The sequence below is a fragment of the Liolophura sinensis genome, chromosome 1 (genome assembly GCF_032854445.1).
Source record: "Liolophura sinensis isolate JHLJ2023 chromosome 1, CUHK_Ljap_v2, whole genome shotgun sequence".
Lineage (NCBI taxonomy): Eukaryota > Metazoa > Mollusca > Polyplacophora > Chitonida > Chitonidae > Liolophura > Liolophura sinensis.
Genome location: NC_088295.1, coordinates 23,042,246 through 23,066,879, shown reverse-complemented (window position 1 = coordinate 23,066,879; position 24,634 = coordinate 23,042,246). Strand labels below are relative to the sequence as shown.

General features: G+C 38.3%; 1 protein-coding gene across 2 annotated transcripts in view; it reads left to right on the top strand.

Annotated features, from left to right (window-relative positions):
- Positions 1 to 17,052, top strand: part of LOC135481877 (cytochrome c oxidase assembly protein COX11, mitochondrial-like) — a 38,428-nt gene extending 21,376 nt beyond the window's left edge. For both annotated transcript variants that reach the window (XM_064761634.1, XM_064761633.1), the window contains exon 6: positions 15,775 to 17,052. In XM_064761634.1, the coding sequence (XP_064617704.1) occupies positions 15,775 to 15,942 (168 nt within the window). In that variant the 3' untranslated portion in view covers positions 15,943 to 17,052. The remainder of the gene's footprint in view (positions 1 to 15,774) is intronic.
- Positions 17,053 to 24,634: the final 7,582 nt, after the last annotated feature.

Sequence of the window (24,634 nt, the reverse complement as noted above, 5' to 3'; positions counted from 1 at the left end):
GAACTCCATACAAGTACTGTTACATTCAAGATTGGTCAGTCCCAGTGCTATGAGCATCATGGTTACTAGTGTATAACATAACGTTACATTCAAGGGAATTCTAGGAGAATCCTGTCCCCTACAATTTTGATGGCTTGGAACTACATCTCATAGACATTGAACATCCTAATGGAAACTTTTTCTTGTCTCTTAACATATTACACTGTTGTGTCGGCATCAAGAAAGTGGATAATTTTGTATACATGTAGTTGTTAAGTATCTGCAGTGGTTTCTCCCAGCAGAGCCACTCAAGTGAAAAGTTGCAGTGATGCTAGACTTGTGACTTGTTAATAGTGGATGTAACCCATTGGACAGTCCTGTCCCCATTCATGCCCTCTGGTGGTGATCCCTGTCACTAATTCTGACCCGGCTGATAGCTAGGATCAATTCTCATTGAAAGCTTGCGCCTCTGCGTGCTGTGGTTTTCTCTTATTGATTGTGCGGTTTAGCAGGCATGTCCTGTAATACTGTGAGAGGATGCACATATCAGTGCTTTGTGCTTAATGACATTGCCTCACGTCTAATTGAATTTTTGCCCCCTGATCAGTCACAGCATTGCCTCCTGCTCAATCACTGTATTGCTCCCTGCTCAATCACAACATTGCCTCATGCTCAGTCACATCATTGGAGAGATTGCTGCCTGCTCAATCACAGCATTTCTCAATCATGTCATTGCCTCCTGTCCAATCACATCATTGGGGAGATTGCCTCCTGCTCAGTCACACATTGCCTCTTGCTCAATCACGCCAATGCCTCCTGTCCAGTCATATCATTGGAGAGATTGCCTCCTGCTTAGACACAGCATTGCCTCCTGCTCATTCATTGTGTGAGAAAATCGATATGTATATACAGCATTGCCTCCTGCTCAGACACAGCATTGCCTCCTGCTCATTCATTGTGTGAGAAAATCGATATGTATATACAGCATTGCATCTTGTACAATAACTGCAAGGTCATACCTTTAAAGACATTAAAACCGGTGCGTATGTACATTGATTCCTCGCTTGGCACTCATCACTCAGCACTGAGTTGTTAGAGCAAGGAAACAGGACTGATTGGCTCAGTGTTAGTTTAATGTTGTGGGGTGTGATGTCTGGTGTCTTTGGGATACTTCACTGGCTCACCCTGCCATGAGAAGACAAAGTGTATGTACACACACATAATGACTCCTTGTTGTCATATGACTGACAAATTGTTAAGGGCAACATTAAACCCCAAGCATTCATTCATTCCATTACAGCATTTGGCATGTGCTCAATCACTGTATTGCCTCCTTCTCAATCATGACATTGCCTCCTGCTCAGTCACGACATTGCCTCCTGCTCAAAAACAATATTACCTCCTGCCCAATCACCTTGTTGCCTTGATTGATCAATCACATCATTACCCCTTGATCGACTACACCATTGACTTAATGCTCAATCACACCATTACCCCTTGATCGATTACACCATTGACTTAATGCTCAATCACACCATTACCTCATGCTCACAAGATTACCTTGTGCTCTCAAGATTGCCTCAAATTTACACCATCATTTCTCATCTTCTCATTCTTATAATCAGTCCAGACCAGATGATAATTGTTTCATCTGCAGATCAGGAGAGCTCTCCTAGCATGCTGCATACACTTTTGTACAGTACCTATTTCACCATAAATATAAGTGTGAAGAGAGAAGAAAGTTATCTGGAACAGATCAGTAAATGACATGTACTCATCATTTCAGATATGAATATGTCTAGTTTTTGTGTATGTGTGTTAATGGTTATTTAGTGATGCATCAGTAAAAAATTGAAGCAGTAGTAATTACCGACATTGAAAGGTAAAAAGACACCGGCATTTCCATCTTCAGTGAGGAGATAATAGGAGAAATAAAATGAAGTTAATAAACTTTGCCAGCTGTGGTTTGGTTTTTCATTTTGATGGTTTAGTTGTAGATCTAACTACTTTCTTGCAAACTCAAAGTATTTGTGATAATTGTGCTGAGGATTTACCCCTATGACTTCAGAAAGAAAGAACTTCAACCTGGAAGACATGATTAGAAAACTTGATTTGCTTTGATGGGTTTTGTGACAAAATGTTGTAAACAGAAACCCTTCATGATATCAGTTGTAATCAGTTTTTTGAATGTATGTATCATATTCTAGAAGATTAGTTTCTTGCCAAACATTGATGTTAGAAACTCATAGCAGTCATAGTCATTAGGTGCTCATACATTGTTGAGAGGCCTCCATTTACCCAGGCCGACTCTCTCATGGGATGAGTCCTTGGTTTTTTTTTGTGAGGTTTATTCATCTTTCTCTGCCTCTTAAATATGGTCTGTCAGGCCTAGTAGCAGTACTAAAATTACTGGTGACTCATCCAGCACTAGGGGTAGGGTGATCATCAGGGAAGCAACCAATCTCTTCCTCAATGGACTGCTAACCAAGGAACTATTCTCTCAAACTTACCGTAGAGCCCCTAAAAGTTAACACAATGATCATGTTTCTCACTAAATAAATATCCTTCAAGTAAAGCTAGATTTTTTTTTGCTTTGCTGGTACAAGCACATGTATGTGTGTGGCAACTTGTTACCTGGAATATGTATGTATGTAACTTCTACATGTACATGTACATCCTGCAATAATGCAAAATGCATGAGATTGTTTATGTGTACATGCATGTGTGTAGATTACTTAAGGTGAAGAGGGTTCTTTTACGTGGTAATGTTGATGATAATAGTCTGAACAAGTATATTAATGTAGAAAATCTACGATACTGAACTGTGTCATTTATTAGGAAAACTATGACTGATAGTATATTGTGACTCAAAGTAAAGGGTCTTTAATTTTGAGTATGTTTTAATCATGTTTATATTGATTTGAGAGACTTATTTTGATTTGAGCATTTTTGCTCCATTGATCATGCAATAAGCAGATTTATAATTATTCCCATGTAATTAAGTAAACCATGTCGATGTAGAACATGACCCCTGGTGTAAGTCATCAGTCAGAGATACAGTGACATTTTCATCTCAGTCTCAAAGAAAAAATATATGCCATGTAATTACAACATTTCCACGTGTCTTTTCTTAATAATTACCTGACATCTACACAGTCTGTTAAATATACATGTAGTGCATATTATGGGGGATGAATTCAGTCTGTCTTCGCCAGCAGAAATAAACATGCTTGTGTGCTTTTACAGGAACTTGATTCATGATCATTTTGCTAAAGGTTGAAAGCTTTCTTTGAAAATACTTGCTATCTAGCTTTCCCCCCTGTAAACCTAGCTGATTTTATGTATGTGTACTGCACACTTAAGTGAAATATTCTGTGAACACCAATGAAATGAAAGAGGTACATATATAAGATGTGAGCCTCCACTAACTTGTAGTTTGTAGAGTGGCTGTCAGGGTACCATAGACAGGAAGAGAGCATGAATTGTACACTCAAGCTGAAATGTGTGACTTGACAGTTCCCTAGCCCAACAGACACACACATGACTGCTCCTTTTGCTGTGAGCTTTTGTTTAATGGAGGAGGAAATTTATAACACTTTACAATGTCTTGTTTGGTGGAAAAAATGTCAAAATATCTCAGCCTGTGTTTAGATGAGAAGTCTCAGGCTTTGGTGGACTATACAGAATAAAATTGGCCAGTCTTGGGAACTGTAGCAGGCTGTATATGTGTGTTTGGACACACTAACAAGTACAGGCTACCACCCTGACTATGTGTCTTCTCCATCCATACTGAATGGCCTTCTAGGCCTATTCCTGGAAGTGGTGCCCTTGAGAAGGCTTTTGTCAGGTACATATCTATGTAAATATGTATTTCCATAAAACATACTGCAGTTTGTGTTTTAACAGAAATGACTGCAAAGAAAAATACATATGAATATGTGCACATGTATGTTTTTATGCTTTGAGCTGTGCAGTCATGCATATTCCACAATTATCTGAACGCTGTGATGACATTTTGGCACATGCCCACGTGCATGACGACATTAAATGGCCAGTGATCATGAAAATGAGTGAAAGCAGTTTTGATAATAATGGCTCATTGATTAACCTTGTAGCTGTCAGAAGACTAATTAAGATGTACTGCATATTACTAGTCTCTTACGAATGTTAATCGATGTGTAGTAAAGAGGCATTAATTAGAATCTGCACTTGCAATCTGCTATTTTTTGTGTATGCATTTAGATAAGGGTACAAAATGTGACTTACCATTTTTTGTTGGTGGTACTAATTATCTATGGGTGGCCTGTCTTTGTTCTCCAATATAAGAAACATATAGGCAGTAAAAAGCAGGGTCATAAAAATATTTATTCCACAAATGTTCCAATGAATCAGTCTGATTTTTTTTCTAATATTTTAAAAAAATTTTTTTTTTTGATGTAGGGGGAACCCATGGAAAATGATGATGTTTTCTGCTGCCTTGACTAGCCTAAGAATAACCTCCAATATTTATTCTAGTAATTTGTAAGAATGGCTGCTTACACAACCAAACTATAGAAAGTCCTATTTGTAGTCTTATGACAGAGTCTTAAAGGCTTAGAATACAAATTTTACTATTGTAAAGTTGAGGCAGTCTTTTAAACAAAAAGCGTTTTTTTTTTTTTTTTTTTTTTTTTTTGCAACTGTTATTTAAAGGGTTCTCATCATTTGTGTATAGCCAGATATTCATAGTACACATTCAGATTGTAACAAGATGTGGTAACCTAGGGGTGTTACCATACCCTAGCCTGGTATGCTCCACTCTCTCTGTTCATGAACTAGGTTTGCCTTTGTCAAGTGCTTGCCATGCACCAGGCAGTCTGCATACATGTACATGTACACTTCTATCTGGTGGCAAGGTTTTAAGTTTATCTGGGGAAAAGGGGTCATGACACTCATTTCCTTCCTGGAAAAACATTGACTAGAGGCTTGGAAACATGCTGTGTTGGGTGTCTGAAGAATGTCAGTAGGACAGCAGTTTCTGTGGGTACACCCGCCTTACTGATAGATCTGCATGCAGATGTTTGCTGTATGTATTTAAAAGTGAGAAAGTGGGATGATTTGAGAGATCTTGAACTTTTAAGGGCCATTTAGCTGAATACCAAATTATGTGGTCTTGCCATTTCTGTCGAAGTTTAGTGTATGTACATGTTTCTGTGGACTACAGGTCCATTCACCTTTACCAGTAATGGTGAACTAGCCAGAAAACTCAGTAGCTAAAATGTTCTTCTTGGCAGTTGTTAGGAGAGGCATGACCTTATGGACCAAATGTTTTGCTAACCCCATCCATCACACCTTTGGTGTAGGTCTATCAAAATGTTTTGAGCTGGAAGACAGTTTGATAAACTGGAATAGCCACAGTTTGATAAGCTAGAACAGCCACAGTTTGATAAGCTAAAACAGCCACAGTTTGATAAGCTAGAACAGCCACAGTTTGATAAGCTAAAACAGACACAGTTTGATAAGCTAGAACAGCCAAGTCATAGAGGTATAATCATTCTGTAGGTTGTGTATAGAACATTTTCACCAAGACCTCCTAAACATTTCAGAGACATAGGATAAGGGAAATTTTATTTCAACAAGATGTTGATAACATACATGTAACTAAGTTTGTGACAAAATGTTATCAGCCTTTTGTATTTGGGAAAGTTGTTAGGTTTTTATTGTTGTGTGTAATTGCATTAGTTGATATAAGGGCAAGTTAAAATCAGTAGTGTTGAGCAGATATATTGATATTGGTTAACCTCAAGAAATAAAAAGTGAATTTCATCAAATGAGAATGTTTGTAAAGGTTTTTTACAAACTGACTTGACTTGGCACTCTGAACTTCAAGACAAGAAATATTAATATTTATTGAGTGATAGGCATAATGTATCGAGTATACTGATGGTACATTTACAAAACCTTGTATCAGATGCGAATTCACAGATTTTAAATTCAGTCATGCATGGAGATCGGTGACATATAGACACACAACACCAACCTTTGTGAAGTGAACTGAAATTTTATTGTTGCCTGATTGTCAGCAGAATTCATGAAATGTACTCTAGCTGTATATAATACACCAAGTAAGGCCAGCTGCACCTTGGAGCATGCATCTGGCGCCTGCAATCCACCAGGAAACTAATAATGGGTTAAGAGAAATAAGTAGGCCTGCTGAAATGCTCACTTCCTGGTCATATAGTTAGTGAACATCAGAGCTTCATTAGGACTATGATTCTGGTTTCTGTCCATTTGTGGATATTTTATTGATCAACTAGATTACAAAATAACAAGAACAATTCTTCTTTTATTTGTTGATGTACAATTTCTAGACTGAGACCGGCATTTTCCATCATAAATGAATGCAGAACTGTGTGGGACAAACCTATACCATCACACAAAAAGCAGAATTACTACTAGCTGCTTTTATATTGATAATGATTATAATATAATATAATATATGTAATGATTGAATGCTGGATGAAAGTGATCATTATAATTGAACTGTTACTGTACAGTATCGGCCTGGATAATATTATGGGTCAGCCATCTGTTCAGGTTTCCTCATGACATTTGGGTCGTTTCAATCATGTATCTCATTTAGACAGCATTGACTCTCTTTTTTCTGACTCCCAGTAATTGGTTACCCATTGGGCTACTCTCATATCACCCTGGGGGTATGAGCCTTTGATTGGTGTTCAAACCTTGTCATTCTGGAGATAACAGCTTGTGATAAACAGTGACAATGTGGGGAGAGAGCTGTACCAGGCTGTGTTATCCCTGTTGTGACTCATGCCGAACTTGCTAGATACCAAGCTCAATGAACACTGGCTTAGGAGACACATGCAGAAAGTCTAGTATAATGCATTGTAATAATTTTGTTATTGGATAGCATAATGAAATAGTTTCTTACATAAGTAGAATGTATTGAATTTATTTATTAGCACAGAGGCATACTAGCCAAGGTGATTTATAAATTTTGTCCATAGACATAGGTGTTATCTCTTTTTGAATAATTTCCTGTCAGTTTGGATAGGCATTGATATTCTGAAAGTGGAAATCTGCTGTAATGGCAAAACGCTCTTCACTTAGACAGTAGTTTTCCATGTAAACATAGACTAGTGTGAGCTTCACAGATAGTAGTTCAGGCAGGACTTACCAATAGGTACAGATTTTCTGGTGCTTCTCGATATTAGGCTGCCCTTAAGCAAAAGAACATGACCAAGCAGTTCTACAATTTGTTTTCATTTACATGTAAATGTGTAGCATCTAGGGGAAGCTCGGTTTTCAGGTCATTCATCATTATTTGTTTATAAATGCAGTTATGGTCACTGATAACAGAATTAAACATTGATAAATCACAGATTAGTCGAACCATTACTTGTTTAACTCTACTGGGTTGACCAGAATTCCTCTGGGCTAGCTTAGATCAAAGGACCACAGCTAATTTCAAGTCATATTTTATATACAGATGTGCAATGTAGACAGTGGTCATGGCCACGGTGGTATTTCATTTAGTGATATTCTGTGATAAGAGAAATCAGATATAATTGATGTTAAATTGAATTTATGATAGTAAAGTCCAGTCTGACATGGGCATTATGGCTGTAATATGAAACATGAGTGTAAGAAGTAGAGGAAATTGCACATCAAGGGTAGAAAGCAGCAAATATTATGGAAGTTTTTTTTTAGCATTAAAGAAAATTATTTTTATAGGGTTCAGCTTTGATTTTAGTGTGTTTTTTGATTTGCTATTTGCATGTATCTAGACAGCATTTTGTGTATAACACGAAATACAATCTGAAACTGGCGTTGATGTTGAATGTGATACATTGTATAACCCAGTGTCAAATGTATAAGCTTTATAAACAATGAAACAACTCTTACTGAGAAGATGTATGTGTCTATACCTACATGTAGTTGATCTTACTTTTCCTTGGCAACAAACTCTAAATCTACCAGTTATGTCTGTGCTGTGGTCTATTTCTGCAGGGAAATGTCTCTGTTAGTAAGATGTACTATTTGGTTGGGTCAGACATTTGACTTGTGACTCACAGGAGGCTCTATACTTGTACACACTGTGCCTGATAACATCCCTGCTTCCATTACAGAGGAGAAAATGATGAAACTCCGACTGATTTGTGTTTATTTGGATGGGTGGATATAAGATTTCACCTAGTTTATCCAGATGAATCATGGTCTCAAACAATTGAACCCAGTTTTTTTGACAACATGTCATTTTAGGTTTATTATTAATGGGATTTCTCACGATGTCTTCATTTATATTTTTTCTGTATATAAAAAGCAATATGGATTGTGCAGTGAATAAATGTTCATGCCATTTTGCGGACACATATCTATATGCATTCAAGGCTGATTTCTTCCTGTCTTAGTGATCTCCAGTAAATGCAATGTACAGTTCATGCAAGACCACCCAATCAGACCTACAAGTACTATCATTCGATTATGGTCAGCAGGCCTCATGAACAGTAGAGGAAGAACGTACCATTGTGGAAATTCAGTCAGAGCTTGTCTAAGACTAATAAAAACTGTTATGAAATCATGCAATATATTAACTACAAGTACATTATCATTAATATAAAACAGTTAGTAATCTTTTCATTTTGTCGCAAAATGTTGTACTGAATATTCATCGTACATTATGCTTTCTGTCACTTCATATCCTGTAAGTGGATATATGTATGTATGTGTCAGTTTTGCACATTTTGGATATTATAGTGATTACAGTGTAGACTTGCAGACCTGCATTTTCATTAATTAGCTAAATTAGAACACAAAAATAAGCTTGTATTTATATTGCCCTAGGACTGAAATGACATCTTCTCTGCCTTTGATGAACTAATCAGTGATGATACCATCATGTCATACTGCTCTGAATGTGTATGCCTGCATTTATTGGTTAATACATTAGTAAACATGCTGGGTACATGGAGAAATGACTCAAATATTTATTTAGATAAATGACTAAAATGCACCTTATCATATACGTGGATCAGTGCAAGGCTGATTTTAACTCCCTTCACACAGGCACCCTTTGTTGAGCACATGTGGCTACACGTTAAGCAATTCATGTGTGCACTAATAGCATGCGATGGGGCAATTTTCTGTCAAAGATTTCTATAGCATGTGAATCTATTGAAATTTTTAGATTATTTTATCAATTATGCTAATTCTAAACTCTCTCCCAGTAGCTGTAATTAATTTTACTGAAGATAAAAGATGTTTATCGATAATGCCTGAGGTTGACTCAATTATACCGGTGCTTATTTTAGGCAGGAAAACTTGGATCGAGGTGGCTCAGTGTGTCGGGGTCTGGATTTGACTGGGTGTTTTGTTGTATATTTCATCATAAAATGAAGTTAAAGTGGAGTGTAATGTACATGTACAGAGTTATTTGTAAATATACTTACATATGTATGTAAGTGAACATATCAGAAGAACAACTACACTCCATTTCCTTTCATTTTGTCACATTTTAGTGTATTTTGCTTTTCAAAACTTTCACAGCATGCATTTTTAATAATATGGCAGCACAGTTCATGGATCAGATTTTTATTTTAATTAGTGCTAATCTTCATAAAATGCCATTTGTGCTCTGCTATATTGTGTCAGGTTCTCCATTGTAAGTAATAAGAAGCTAATTTTGCCATCTTTTGCCATTTGGAATTCATAATCTGTACCTGGAGACAGCATTTGTACAGTACACCAGACCAGCTTATTAAGCTATCAGGTGTGGACCAAGTTGTAGTTGTGATAATCCAGATTAATGAAGACAAATCACTTGTGTGGTCAGACACATAGGTGGTGTAAGGTACACAGGTGATCAGACTGTTGTGATTCCAGTCTTACCTGTAAACTTTCTCCTCCACACACCTGTACCTCACCTGCTAATTAAGAATCAATGCTGTGATGTGCTGTCAAGAGGATTAGTATGTTGTGAGCTTGATGTACCATATGGTATTGGGGCTGATCCCATCATGTATGCTGTGTAAATCAGGAATCAATTAACCATATCAGCCACTTGAGAAAACTGTACCTGATAGGTATTGTTATCACCCAAGTGACCAAGTTTTAGCACTGTCAAAGGGAGCGAGATATATGTTTTGGTTAAAAGGACATGTAATACAAAGTAAAAAATTAACTGAAAAAGAGTATGTCAGAAGTATTGTTCACCAGACAGCGTGTTTATGTGTCTGTCTCTAAAGATATCTGCAATTTTAATTATACGTGTAACATGAGTTTTTAGCTCAACAATAAATGTTAGTTTTATGAAAGTTAAAATGGACTTTTGTTTGATTATACTTGATTAGCTATCTCTATAGATGTAGCAGAACAGTATAGAGCCTGTGTTAATGAATAGTGTACTCGATCTAAAACTCATTTTCCCAGATGCTGAAAGTTTTATAGGCTTTAGAAAGGTAGTTTGAGGTTTGTTTGGAAGGTAGGATCATATTCTACTGGAAAATGCAAGTTTAACTCCAAAAGTAAAGTTTTATTACGTGTTTCTTCCAAAAAATGCTCTTTTAGGTGAATTGTTAGGGCAGATACAGTACTTAGCCATACTTAATACATTTGTATGTGTTCTGTTTAGTTTAGTCCTCCCATGGCTCAACACAACCTGAATTTTGAAGTAAATTAATCTACATCAGTTGTTATTGCCTTTTGTTGCAAGAAAAATGTAGTATTTTGGCTATGTTTTGTGTAATATACAGGCCGTGAATCCTTGCCAACCATTGACCTACTTTTAACTTATATTTCAACTTAACTGGATGTAGTCATCTAATGTCAATGATAAAAATGAATAAAACTAACTGACATCATAATTACTTTGCACAGAATAATTGTTAGAAGTAGGGTGAGAAAGTGTGTTACAGGGTTCTGCTAACTTTACTGAGGCAGATGAGCCTGCCATCTGTTGATGTCTCTTTAATACTTCAAATTACTCACTGAAAATGGATTTTGTCTATTATTGTATATTAGGTGAACAAAAAAAGTAAAAGTATCAAAACTTTTTCCTCCAGGGATACATGTATGTATTTAATGTAAGTGAATGTAAGTGAAAGCTGTAGTGGAATGCTTGACATGAAACATCACAAGTTTGCAAGCCTTCGATGTTTGCCAAGGGATTTCTCTATGTGAGATTTTTATAGGTAACATATACGTCTTTAATTGACTTGTGCCTCTGTGTACTTATGGGTCTCTTCAGGGTATACTTCCCTGAGGAACAGTATCTGTTTGCTTTGCCTTTGTACTACATATGTTAGAATGCATACCTTCATATACCTGTCTTGTCAGGTGTGATGTAAGACTAGTAATTACTACTTGTTTGCAAAAAGGCAATTGCAGAGGCAAAACTCATTTATCAGAGCAAAAACAGGCTTACAAACATATGACGTAATTAGTCTGAACAGCAAGGGCGACAGGTTAAGAGATTTGTTAAGGGATAAGTTGGTACCTGTTGTTTTTGGCTTCAGTTGGGTTGTCTTATTAAGCAGCCACAAGTGTTAACACTGTCTTGGTTGTGTGGTGTAAGTGGCATAAAGATCTTACCAAAGGTGAATGGCGTGGTTCAAGCATAACCACCTTCTTTGTGACATCCGTATGGGTAGATATACGGTTTAATGTGAGCAATTTCCCTTACCCCTATAAAATTCCTTTGATGAAATGCAGTATACAGTTATCAGGATCACATTTGTCGGACTACAAAGAAGAAAGTTGTTGTAATGATACAGGTGGGTTTATAAGCCGTCTTATCATCACAGGCTGTCAGCAACTTTGTCAGTTAATATGAGTGAAATATCTCATGTAATAAGGTCATAAGGTCATTAAAACACGTCATTGGATTTTGACTGCCTGATTTTGACGGCCTGATTTTGACTGCCTGATTTAAAAGCCTAAATGTGTTCTGGAAATGCTAGCAAATAATTACTGACATGAATGTTCTGATGTATTACAAATTTAATCTGAAATAATGAAGATATTAAAAGTATACAGCTTTATATACTTATTTAATGTACATGAACATGTAGGTAAGTAAGGGTAAAAGATATGGCAAGTTTATTAAGGTACAGTGGTGTGGCTCTGTTGTGGTAATTATCACATCAACTCCAATCTTCTAAACATGCTGTATGTTGAACATGTTGTCAGAGTTTCTCACCTGGCCTGTAAGGTGTGTGTGTCATATCAGTGAGAACGTCTGCACAGTGGAGCTGCCTGCTGGGCACTGACAAATCTCCCATCATCATGGAGAAGAGCTGCTACATTCACCACATGCTACTTGTTGCTACAACATTTCTGTGTCTGTGCTGCTTGTACTCTACTGTACAAACTAAGTTAATTTTCCTGCTAACAGCCTGTCTCTGCTCGAGCTGTTTGTCCTAATTCACACACAAGATCTCTGATAGATGTATTTCACACTTGAGTAGGATGAAGTCACCTGTTTGCATGCATGTAACTGGTACATATGGAACCATTGGCTCCTGATACTTCAAGTACAGGTCCATGTACATTGTAAATACAGAAAAGTCAGCAAAATGCCATTAAAATCAATCCATTTTAATGATGACTATGCCAGATTTTTGTTTCTCTTACAAAAAGCATTTACATATCAGTCATTAATGATTTTAACCTTGGCAAAACAGTGATCCTGGATGAAACGGGACAAGTTACTTTAAAATACTTTGAACGTTGTCCTGGAAATATGTGATAAAAATGTGACTGTCACAAACTGTGTAATTTCCTGGCATACATGTATGAGGTAGATAATTGACCAGAACAATTACTGTGAAGATGGTGAATGATCTACATGTACATGATCTATGTACACATAATTATAACATGTTTTTCAACCTTGTTTAATGCACCAATAATCGAAGTTGAGATGCTGGAACAGGTTTCCAGTGGTGTTTCAACCAATTCAGAGTGATTGTATTAAACAAAACGTTGAGATGTTGATTATTGATCTCCACAAACTTATCGCTTATATAACTTTGGTGACTAAGGTAAAAACATGTCATTGTCTTTGTGTTGCACTGTGTTATAACATGTATAGCACTTGCATATATGATACTTAAATAGCCATTTTTGATAACTGTTTCTAAATGCTCATTCAAGCATGTGTGCTAATAGATAGCAACAAGGGCACATGTACATACACAACAGCTGTGATGATCATTGATCTAATAGTCTGTGTTTCAGCCGTGTAATGGTTAGGTACATGTGCACTACTGGTTGTTACTATGGAGATCTGTGAAGAAGGTGTGGTCAGACTTACACATGTAGCAGAACAATACATGTAGATACTTGGCTGATATGTCTAGCATCAAAAAAAAGTTGCATCCATGGACATCATGTAATGACTTTAGACCTCCCAATTGTCATCCTCTTTGCTCCACAGCATAAGCTTTAAGTCCACATGTATACTTATGAACGGCCTACAAGCAGATCGTAGTTTCACAACAAAGATTTTTCCATGTTAGCCCCTGACAACAAAGGTTTTTCAATGTTAGCCCCTGACAACAAAGGTTTATTTCCATTCAACTTAACAGGAAACAAGCCTCCTTACTTTTGAATCTGTCTGTGTCAAAATTTCACAGTAATTTATTATTAAAGCCATGTTTTAATTATTATCAGAAGATAATGTAGGGAATAAATGCATTTTAGATCAATTTCCATGATAACAAACAGTTGAATGTAGTGGTTAGGCATTTTGTTTTAGCAAAACAGGAAAGTGTTGAGAGACCTGAGATATGTCTATTTGTATGTTTATGTCTGATTCAAGGTCAGTATTTATTGTCCTATAGAAAGCTATTGTTAATTATCAGCTGTTTCACATTTAGTAGTTGATGGAACCATTTAGAGGTTAGAATTACCCTGGAGTATTTAATGGTGGTTTATAGATCATGAGGTATACAAGTACACATATGTAGGTTATAGTGTCTTCCTCAATGCCGAGGGTCTGCTCCATACATGTATGAAATGAACTCTTATACATTGATATGATTTTCGCTAGTCCGCCAGTGGTTGAACATGTTAAGACACAGGCTAGCATCCTGTTTTTGCATTGATGCAGTTGTGTATGAGCTAATTCTTTCACGCATTATCCCTCAAAGTGAAGCCAGATGGCTTGATAAAAGAGATGCTGTTTTGAGCAGCGAAATGGTATTCTGACCCTTAGCCTTGATGGGCTGGCAATCCTCCCACATTCCCCTGATAGCAGACACATACTGACATAAGATCAATGATTGCCTAATGGTTTGTACCATCTCCACACCAATATGCCTGGCTAGATTCCTTAGGCCACTTGCCTGTGCAGCTATCCAACACTACTGCAGCTATTATATTGCCAGGACTTTGGGGATAGCTATGTCCCATTATTATCCTATTCCCACCATGATAGGAAAAGGTCATCATTCCTGAATCATATGGCATTTTGTCCTGAAAGTTTATAGGAAGACTACAGATATATGTACTTGCTCCCTATGTCAGCTTTAACTACAAAACAAAAAAAAGTTTTATTCCAACATTGTTGAATCTGCAGTATACATGTATGTTCTCTGAGACAAGCTAAGCATACAGCCATAGCTCAGTTCATGCATGCAAAGATTTGTACTGAAGTCCAGTTGATACTCGTTTCCTATTTAGTAGTGATTGTGTAAAATGAACGCTGGAAATAACATGGGAGTCGCTTGGTGTTCAAACTTTTATGGTATAAAGTCATCATGTATCTATAAATGGGCTGCTTTGCTTACATGTATTTATTTAATTATTTGATTGATGTTTTACGCTGTACTGAAGAATATTTCACTTATATGATGATGGCCAGCATTATGGTGGGAAGAAAGCGTGCTTTGCATATTTGGATATGGCCACATGTGTGGTTGTGCAATGAAGGTGTACGTGTACAAAGCACATTACCGATATAACCAGCTCCTAACTTAGACACTGCTGCTGAACCTAACAGTAGACCACCTCTGTTGTCTGACACTCTGGTCATTTCCACCTGTTCAATTTTGTTTGGGAGCAGGTATCTAGTATGTTTTTATAGACACCTCACAATGTTGTTACAGATACACTATCCCCTGAGCCTGTTAGGTGTGCAGTAAGAATGTAAAAACGTCTCAGAATAGTCCCCTCTTAGCTGGAGCTCCTTACTACCAGACACAATCAACCTTTCTTACCTCCCAGGTGTCGGATACCTTGCAGAAGAGTATTAGCTGTCACTCCAAGGGGTGTGTCTTAGAAAGCAGATGTAATGTTATGCCTAGTTTAATTACCGTGCTGATCTGTACATTTACTCTGAGGAAATTGGGGCGGAACTTTTGGCTCGACCACATTGAGAAACATACCACTTTGGATTGCAATTTAATCTTCGTACCAATTACAACATCTTCAGTCATTTCACAGAAAGCTAGAGCTGCAATGAAAGGAATAGTGTGAGGATTGATACATAAGGCATCTTCTTCACATTTACTTCATGGTTTGTGTCAGGTCATGAGTGGGATTTCTTAAAGACTTGATCTCAAATATTAAGTAGAAGAACTTCTGTCATCTGTGAAGTACATGAACATACATACTATCAATGACAAAACATTAACTCATCAGTTGAGGCATCACAAGAAGGCTGCAAGAAATACTCAGAATTAATAATTGGATTTTAGCTGATGAGATTTGCAGAGTCAGACTGACCCCATTGTTGCTCTTTGTTCTTAGAAGAAGAAAAAAAGATATGCTAAATGTCATTTTTTTTTTTTTCAGGTTGACATGCCTGTGTTCTTCTTCATAGACCCCGAGTTTGCCGAGGATCCAAAGTGTGCTCAAATTGAAACAATTATGCTGTCATACACATTCTTTGAGGCTAAAGAGGGTTTAGAGCTGCCCTACCCTGGGTATGCAGGCTCCATGTATGCCAAGTCTGCGGCCTGATCCCTGAGCTTTGATGTGTGCCAGACAGTTGAGAACCATTGATTTTGCCTCACTGCCGTCTTGACATCTCCTCGCAGACACCCTGCACAGTTTGACCAGAGGAAGGACGAGTCTTTAGCTGCATGTACACAAGTTACAGCAGAAGAACTGTCAGGATTGGATAGAGTCAGCTTCTTATAAAAGAGCCACAATGCCTTGTAAAACTTGACAATATCACTTAAACCTTCAGGCTGCATCAAGTTCTTTGATTCATCCAGGATTATCAGAAATGTTGCCCTGTGAGTACAGACTGCTTGTTTTTTGGCAGTGGTTGGAAAGTGTTTGGAAGTTATCCAGCTGTGGAAAAAACAACAATGTATCAATCTGAAAAATAAATGTCGAAGTAGAAAATGGAGATAGAATAGCATAATAATTCATGAGAAATAAATGATGTACAAGGTAAAAAGTATATTTCAGGTATTTGAATACTACATTCTGTTTTTTTTGAAACACAGCAATTGGATTGATAAAAAGAGTGGTTTACCTGTGTTTTAATAGAGTGTACAAAATATGCAAATTACTGTATGAAAGGTGTGCTATTAAAATAATACAGTTTTTACTAAAACATCATGTGCAATTACGTTGGTGTTGCATTTTCATAAACAGTGTAGTCATAGGTATTGATATTCTGAAGAGGAAGAAATAAATACTGAGTCTTGTGAAGCAGATTTCTGATGGAAGGATGCTTTCTGCTTGCTAAAGCTGGCCATTAGCACGTGTAAGGCAGTCATCATTCATGTTGTAGTTGAAAGTCATCTGCATAGTAACAAAATGAATGGCTATTGAGAAGAACTCTTTGAAATGAAGGAATGCATAGATTGAATAGATTACTATTGATCATTATATAATGTGAGGTTCATAGAATGTGTATTAAGGGCAGTCAGATACTTCACAGTATTGATTTCGTAGGAAAATGTGGAGCAATTTTTCACAGAATGAACATTTGTTGTTGTATTGCATCAGTGCTGATCACCACTGCGTGGCTGAGTGAATAAGACACGTGCCTTCCAGTCACTAGGCCACACAAGAAATGAATATCATTCGTACACAGACAGTTTTCAAGATAACCCTCCTACCATTGATCTTGAAGCCTTGGTGGTGATAAGTGGTCCATGGTAGTCTTGGTGGTGATAAGTGGTCCATGGTAGTCTTGGTGGTGATAAGTGGTCCATGGTAGTCTTGGTGGTGATAAGTGGTCCATGGTAGTCTTGGTGGTGATAAGTGGTCCATGGTAGTCTTGGTGGTGATAAGTGGTCCATGGTAGTCTTGGTGGTGATAAGTGGTCCATGGTAGTCTTGGTGGTGATAAGTGGTCCATGGTAGTCGTGGTGGTGATAAGTGGTGCATGGTAGTCTTGGTGGTGATAAGTGGTGCATGGTAGTCTTGGTGGTGATAAGTGGTGCATGGTAGTCTTGGTAGTGATAAGTGGTCCATGGTAGTCTTGGTGGTGATAAGTGGTCCATGGTAGTCTTGGTGGTGATAAGTGGTCCATGGTAGTCTTGGTGGTGATAAGTTGTCCATGGTAGTCTTGGTGGTGATAAGTGGTCCATGGTAGTCTTGGTGGTGATAAGTGGTGCATGGTAGTCTTTTTGGTGATAAGTGGTCCATGGTAGTCTTGGTAGTGATAAGTGGTCCATGGTAGTCTTGGTGGTGATAAGTGGTGCATGGTAGTCTTGGTGGTGATAAGTGGTGCATGGTAGTCTTGGTGGTGATAAGTGGTCCATGGTAGTCTTGGTAGTGATAAGTGGTCCATGGTAGTCTTTTTGGTGATAAGTGGTCCATGGTAGTCTTGGTGGTGATAAGTGGTGCATGGTAGTCTTGGTGGTGATAAGTTGTCCATGGTAGTCTTGGTGGTGATAAGTTGTCCATGGTAGCAGTCTTGGTGGTGATAAGTTGTCCATGGTAGCAGTCTTGCAGTCTTACATGAAGTTCAATAGAGACTATTGTTCTTTCATTAAATTACCAATATGACATTTGTCAGACCTGAAAAAGTTTGCCATCAGTCAAATGTCAATGGGTTTTCTCTCAGTGCTCTGGTTTTTCGGCTCCCACAATATACTGGCTTTGCTATTAAGTCAAAATGTATGGTGTTTAACAGCAAACAATCATTGAAGTCACTATTGTTTGTCAAAAAAAACAAAACATCCATTTTGTTGGATATTCCTGTACAAAAACATTCATCAGGTGTAAATCCACCAACATTCAAACCAGACATCAGGTTTTTAGTCAATCTGTTGACCCTCAATTTAGAAACATGTCGAGTTTTGTAGCTTAATGAGAAAAAGATAGGTTATAATACATGAAATGAGATGTGTTAATGTGTTTTGTGAATGACGGGTTGAAATTTGATGCTCATGAGCATTGTAGTAAATTTCAGCCCAATAATCATCGTTAAGCTCATTTCAGCACTGTTGGCATCCTTGTTACTTATCTGGGCCATATTTGTTTTATTATACATGAAATCTGTTTCCCAATCATCTTGAACACCATGGCAGCCATTGCAGGTTTGCTGCTATTTAACCATAATGCAAGCCACAAGTACTTTTTACAAGGAGATCTATTCATATTATACCCTATATTTGATTCGCAAGCAAAATGGTACTTCACGTTGGCTATAGTTGGTAAAGTTCCAAGATAAGAAGAGGTGCTATGCATCCACATTGAGATTTACACTCTTGGCTGATCTTTTATCCGTCTGCTGAGCTAATAGAAAGTATTATGGCAGACGTTGGCTTCATTTGTTCATTGTACACGGCATGGCTACCGGTTTATTCACTGTCTTGTCTAGAGTCTTTGTTTTTGGTTTTTTTTTTCATGACCTAAGATGCCTTTCCAAGCTATACATCCAATATGAGCCTACGATTCATGTTGGAAAGATTCATTTATCACTATATGTGGTCTTAAAACTGTTCTCTGCTTCACAAATACATTTCAGTGATGCAATAGGTATTGTATAAACCAAGATCTTTCATGCAACTCCCAGCAGATTTTAGTTCTGTATAGGCCCAGCTGGTTCAGGTATGTTCACCTTCCCACGTCTGATGATTCTCGCTCACCCCATGTGGTGTACGTTACCAGCTACCTTGTACCATTTATTGTGTCTGTGGTACTGCCATTACAAACACAACACAAACTGTATTAGCAGACCATGTGTGAAATGCACACATCTCTGGAGTGATTATATACAGGTGTGGACCCAGGTTCCACTCATGAGGGTAGATACCCGGTTTATCCTGGCGAGTCTCAGCGGTTGACTAATACTGCAGTGGGTTCAACTCGCCGCTTGTTTAAGACGGAGATAATGGTCTGTGGTGTAAAAACCTGATCAGGCAGAGGTCTGATTTTCCCTGGGATTACTTACGTCATTCACCCACCCATTAGGTCAGGAGAAGCCCTTCTGACATAGACTGTAAATTGCCGAGGATTGACGTAATCTTGCTGCCTCAGTGTTTGTGTGCACATCTTTCATCCTCGGAATTTGTCTTCCAAACATCGGCACTATACAGGGCAATACAATATTGAGGTGTACGCCAACTTATTGATAATGAATACGACTTTTCTTCGGACTTAAACAAGTTGCTGTCCAGACAAGATTTATGGTATATGTGTATGTAGATACAGATAAGAAAAATGTGGATAGTTTGCTTTCACACGAACGTCTAATTCTCACTAAGTCGATACCCAACATGACCTTTTTCTCAATTCCCGTGTTTTTCTGATCAATCTACCCTCGTAATTCCTCTGAGGCACAGGTCGTTCTGATCAAACGACACTCTGGGCCGATACTGTATCATGAGCTATACCTGTATACTCTATATAAGCCAGACCAGTGGATGAAACGGATATACTTATACACATATATGTATAAGCATGTATATAAACTTACTTGGTGAGATTGTCCATGTCTTGCGGAGTATAAATATGGCTGAGCGTCGGACCTTTGCGGGGTTTGTTGACAAAGTCAGGTAAGCCGACCAGTGTCTTGGTTATTTGATCGAACTCATCTCCAGTTTGCGGAGGAATCATAATCGTGTGAAATGCATACCTTATGATTCGCTTGGCGTTCCTCAGATGGCCCTCACATGTTTCACCACAACTCCCAACTGGCTTTTAGGAGAGAAATTGTAACGGGAGGTCTGCTGTTTAGTTGAAGTCGATCCTGCAATCTGGTGCAATAAATGCTTTGCATTCTCTTTGAAAAGTTTTGGAGGCATTACAGTTGGCATTCCGTAATGTTTTTACTTTTCTCTATTCTGTTCAAACGCGATTTGTTTATGATTATATAATAAATGTGTCTTCGTATTTTCCAGACTTTGATTGGAACGTAACAGAATATAGGCTACATCTCAGTGTATAATTCAAGTAAGTTTTGAAAACCAAAGGTTAATGAACGATAACATGCATTACGTACCAGTGCTTTCCGATACCCTATAAAAATTGCCATGAACATGTATTGGGAAATATCGTGAAGGTTGGAAATTTACAAAATTACAAATTGTAAGATCCCCTTGCACTGAACATGACGCCCTCGGGCCTTCAAATGTGTATATGGCTGAGAGTTCAAATTCAGCTCAAGCTGGCTTGCTTTGCGGTCGTACGTGGAATGGTCTGTCGTAACTTGCGGATGGTCCTGGGGTTTTCCCGGGCTCTGCCTGGTTTAATATTACCATAACGCTGGCCGCTGTCGTGTAAGCGAAATATTCTGGCTCTGTGCGTCGAAACAGACATTCGTATACCAGTTGTCAACCAGTAAGGACGTCTGGGGTTAATAACCGCAAGGAGTACGTTGTAAAACACCAACTAAATAAATAAACACATAAATACATACATACATACATACATACATACATACATTATAGATACAGGTGTATTAAATCTGGAAATAGTTCCTTTAAGAAAAGAAAACTGAAACTGCAATAGACGAAGGAAGCGAAGCACGTGCTAAGTAAGTGCGTTGATTGAAGGGAGTCGTAAAAGGAGCTAATTGTGCTGGGTGTGTATATGCGGTTTTGAGAAAAGCATTGTAGTCTAGGGAAGTCCAGCCTCAATTGTGTTATTTTTATACAGGCTTACATTTCCGTGTATAACAGATCCGGCAACAAGAAGAATATATAACTGACGTGGCATACTGCTTGACGATATGGTTGTGACACCTTATTGCACGTTCTGTTAAAAAGTGTATCCGTTCTTCGTGAGTGTAGTAAATTTACGTTTGCATCTGCGCTGAGCATTTCCATGGTAAACTACAACACAGAATCTTACATCTCCATATTTAGACTTGTTACCAGACTGATGAATATAAATAGGAGCTTTAAGACCACGTTCTCTACATAGTTTAAGGGCTGCAAACATGTTGTTAATTGACTTTTGATGTATTCTTGTCTCTTCAATTGTCCACCTGACCACAACAGTAAACAATTATAGGACTAATATCAATGGACACGATGTAACACGTGTCTCACATGAACAACTCAGGACAGATGGGAGCATGTTTTAAACCGGATTAAGGGACAGTATTATCAGGAGATTACGGCTTAGAATTCACGGACAAACATATCTTACGTTTGATCTTATCGCTTTGGGCAATCACTTGTGTATCTTTGTTAATGACGCGCGCTACCTTAAATTCTGACGCTCGAGAAATTTACTTCCTCCAATGGTCTACAGACAGTCAAATAATCTGCAATTAACATTCTTTGAGGGAGTTCACAACGCCACTGGTCTGGGTTAAACATTGACTCCAGGTGACCCGAATTATTCGTATTTGGATCATAGAGGTGCATCTTTACCTATACGTTTGGTGCAAGTTATGTTGTTCATTTAAGATTTTTATGTCATATATAGAACAAGAAGATAAGAGAAAATTAACGAAGTCAATCGGAAATGCTGTCCCCTTACCTTGTATGTCAGTAAATTGCCTATATAAATACATGCGAGTGACACAAAGCATTGAAATCATCGTAAGATCTCTTGAATGAATCAGTCCATAAAATTGATTAACTCAACCATAAAATTTTAGGTGGTTCATGACTTTTAGGCCTCTGTGGTTACATCTAACTAGTATTTATCAGTAGCCATGTTGTTTTGACCACTGTGCCTTTGCCCGTAACATTGAAGGACAGTAACCTTGATGATCCCATATCACACCTCTTTGTTCAGACTCTCCCGGAATCCCACAGATTAACGTGGACAAAGCCAGATTACAAAACACGGGGTAATTGTGGGGACGCAGTTAACACGTCGTAATCTGTGTGTTCAAAGAGGCCCTGTTTTGAGAAGTTAATGATGATAAAGTCTGCCTCTGTGGTTTAGAGTTTATCCTTTATCCGGTCTTATCCACCCGGATTTCAATGGCAGCTCGCTTCTCACTCGGTTCCTTGTCTGTAATCTGGTCTTCAGGATTAGCAGTCAACAGGACGGGCTGTCGTTAGCCCTGAGGTCCCGTTTGATGGCCGTGTTTGAGTCTGGTACAAGGTGCGGAGATCTTACCACGTACAAATATGAAGTTGTCTGTCCTCGCATGTCCTGTCCGATTCTCCGACTGCAGAACCCTCGCGCTGGCTACCCAGAAAAGCCATGAGACAGTCAAACTGGATCCCCAAACTTCTGATCGCCAGGGAAATCCCCGTTACACAGGGATAAGCTATCCAAGCGGAAGTAATCTGTAGCCATCTTCGCTAAGCCGGCGTTACGCAATGTGATCACGCATATTGTATCTGCTAAGGCAAGACTGGAAAAGCTAGGACAAAGATTGATCTGTAGATGTATCTTTCCGGGAGAGCCCTGAGACAGACAGCATCGCCAAGTTCCCTCTTGGACACGACCTGTCGACATACAGCATCGCCAAGTTTCCTCTTGGACACGACCTGTCGACAGACAGCATCGCCAAGTTCCCTCTCGGACACGACCTGTCGGCAGGTTCTCATGTAAATAAAACAAAGGAGTCGAAGCAGCAGTTCTGATCATTATCTCAAAGACCAGCTTCTAAGTTATTAATCAGTCAGGCGAAGATCCGCTTCGTTATGCACAACACTATGTAAATCAATGAATAAATACACAATTCCCCTTGATCATTTATACTGGCTATGACTGAATCAGCCTCATTTTCGAGAATTTGGTTAGGCCTATATGCTAGGAAAAATCCTCTGTGCTTGACGGGCGCCATGGCATGACTGAAATATTGCCGATGCGTCATAACTGTTCATTCATTCAATGCTTGAATTCTACCTTGAATGCATGTCATTTCATTTCATTCGAGTTTCGACTTTTACTGCGCCTGGAACATTGGAACATTTTCATATACGTACCAGCCAGACTATACATGTATGAACACAGATAAGACAAAAGCGAGAATGAGAAAAATATCAAATCCCTTTTGTACAGTATGGTTGTTATTTACATTATGTTTTTAAAACGAGCTGTCTTAGATTTTCTGGCCGTACTTTTTTTTTAATTTTTATTTATTAATTTTTTTTGGCTAGATTGTCAGAAATCTGCCAAGGCGGACCAGCGACACCTTTAGATTAGGCCTGGAGTTGAGCTAAGAAGCAATGGGCTGGCCTTATCGACCTGGTCACACGTCTACAACAGCTCGGACTGATTACGTGAGACCGGACGGGGGGAGGGTAGTAATAAGCAGAGCGTACATACACAGTGTAACAAAGCTCAGGTTCGCCTTGGTTACTTTCCTCAGGGATTTCCTACAGCTTAAATGGGTATAAACAAACAGCACACATCACTCTTCCTAAAAGACAAGCTACACTTAGGCACGTTGAGTCACAGAAGGCCCTTTAACATTGACGTGGGTTGCTTTTCATACAAGAGCTTTTTGTTCAATAATAAGAAACACGCAAATATTAACAACTGATTTTTTTTCAGACGGTTATTGTTCTGAAGTCAGTGACTGCATGCTGCAATTGCTGTTTACTTATTTAATGCGTTCAATTTCGAATTTGCCTGTATAATGCGGTACTCCAACCTCTTTTATTTTTTTTTTAGATGATGGGTCCTTTTTTATTTCATTTGGTTAAAATGGATTTAGGCCTACAACTGTTTCTTTCTATTTAGGATAACAATATGCACTTTTTGTTCTATTCGCCATCTGCATGCACATGCACAATGCAAAGTTCATCTAGACTCTGAATCCAACCACGTAAAAACTTAACAAAAAGATAAGTCAATACCGGACTCCTGAGTTCGTCTTTGGTTAAATCCTGGCTATGGATCGTTGTTTATATACACGTATATACCCATGTCTGTATTGTTTGGTGGGTGTCGGCAGAATAGTGCTTGTCGTACATTTTTCAATATAAACAAAATGTCATCGCAGTCTCTTTGACATCTCTTTCGGCTATTATGTAGGTTGTCAAACTTTTACTGTTCATATATATGTAAAGAAACGATATATCATCTGTCGACGGTTTTGGCCCAGATGCTTCCATGATCTGATTGCCCCTATAGGCATATATGAAGACACCTGATTTGCTAGAATGTGGTCGTCATCATGCTCTTAAACCGTCATTTCTGCATCATCTTGCGTGACGATTCAAGAGCATATCTTAACAATACGTTCCGAAGAGGGTCATGTTTTATGAAGCACTGTGTCAACGTTTAGCGAGCAGCTTAAAGTATACCTACCCCAATTTGACCGGATT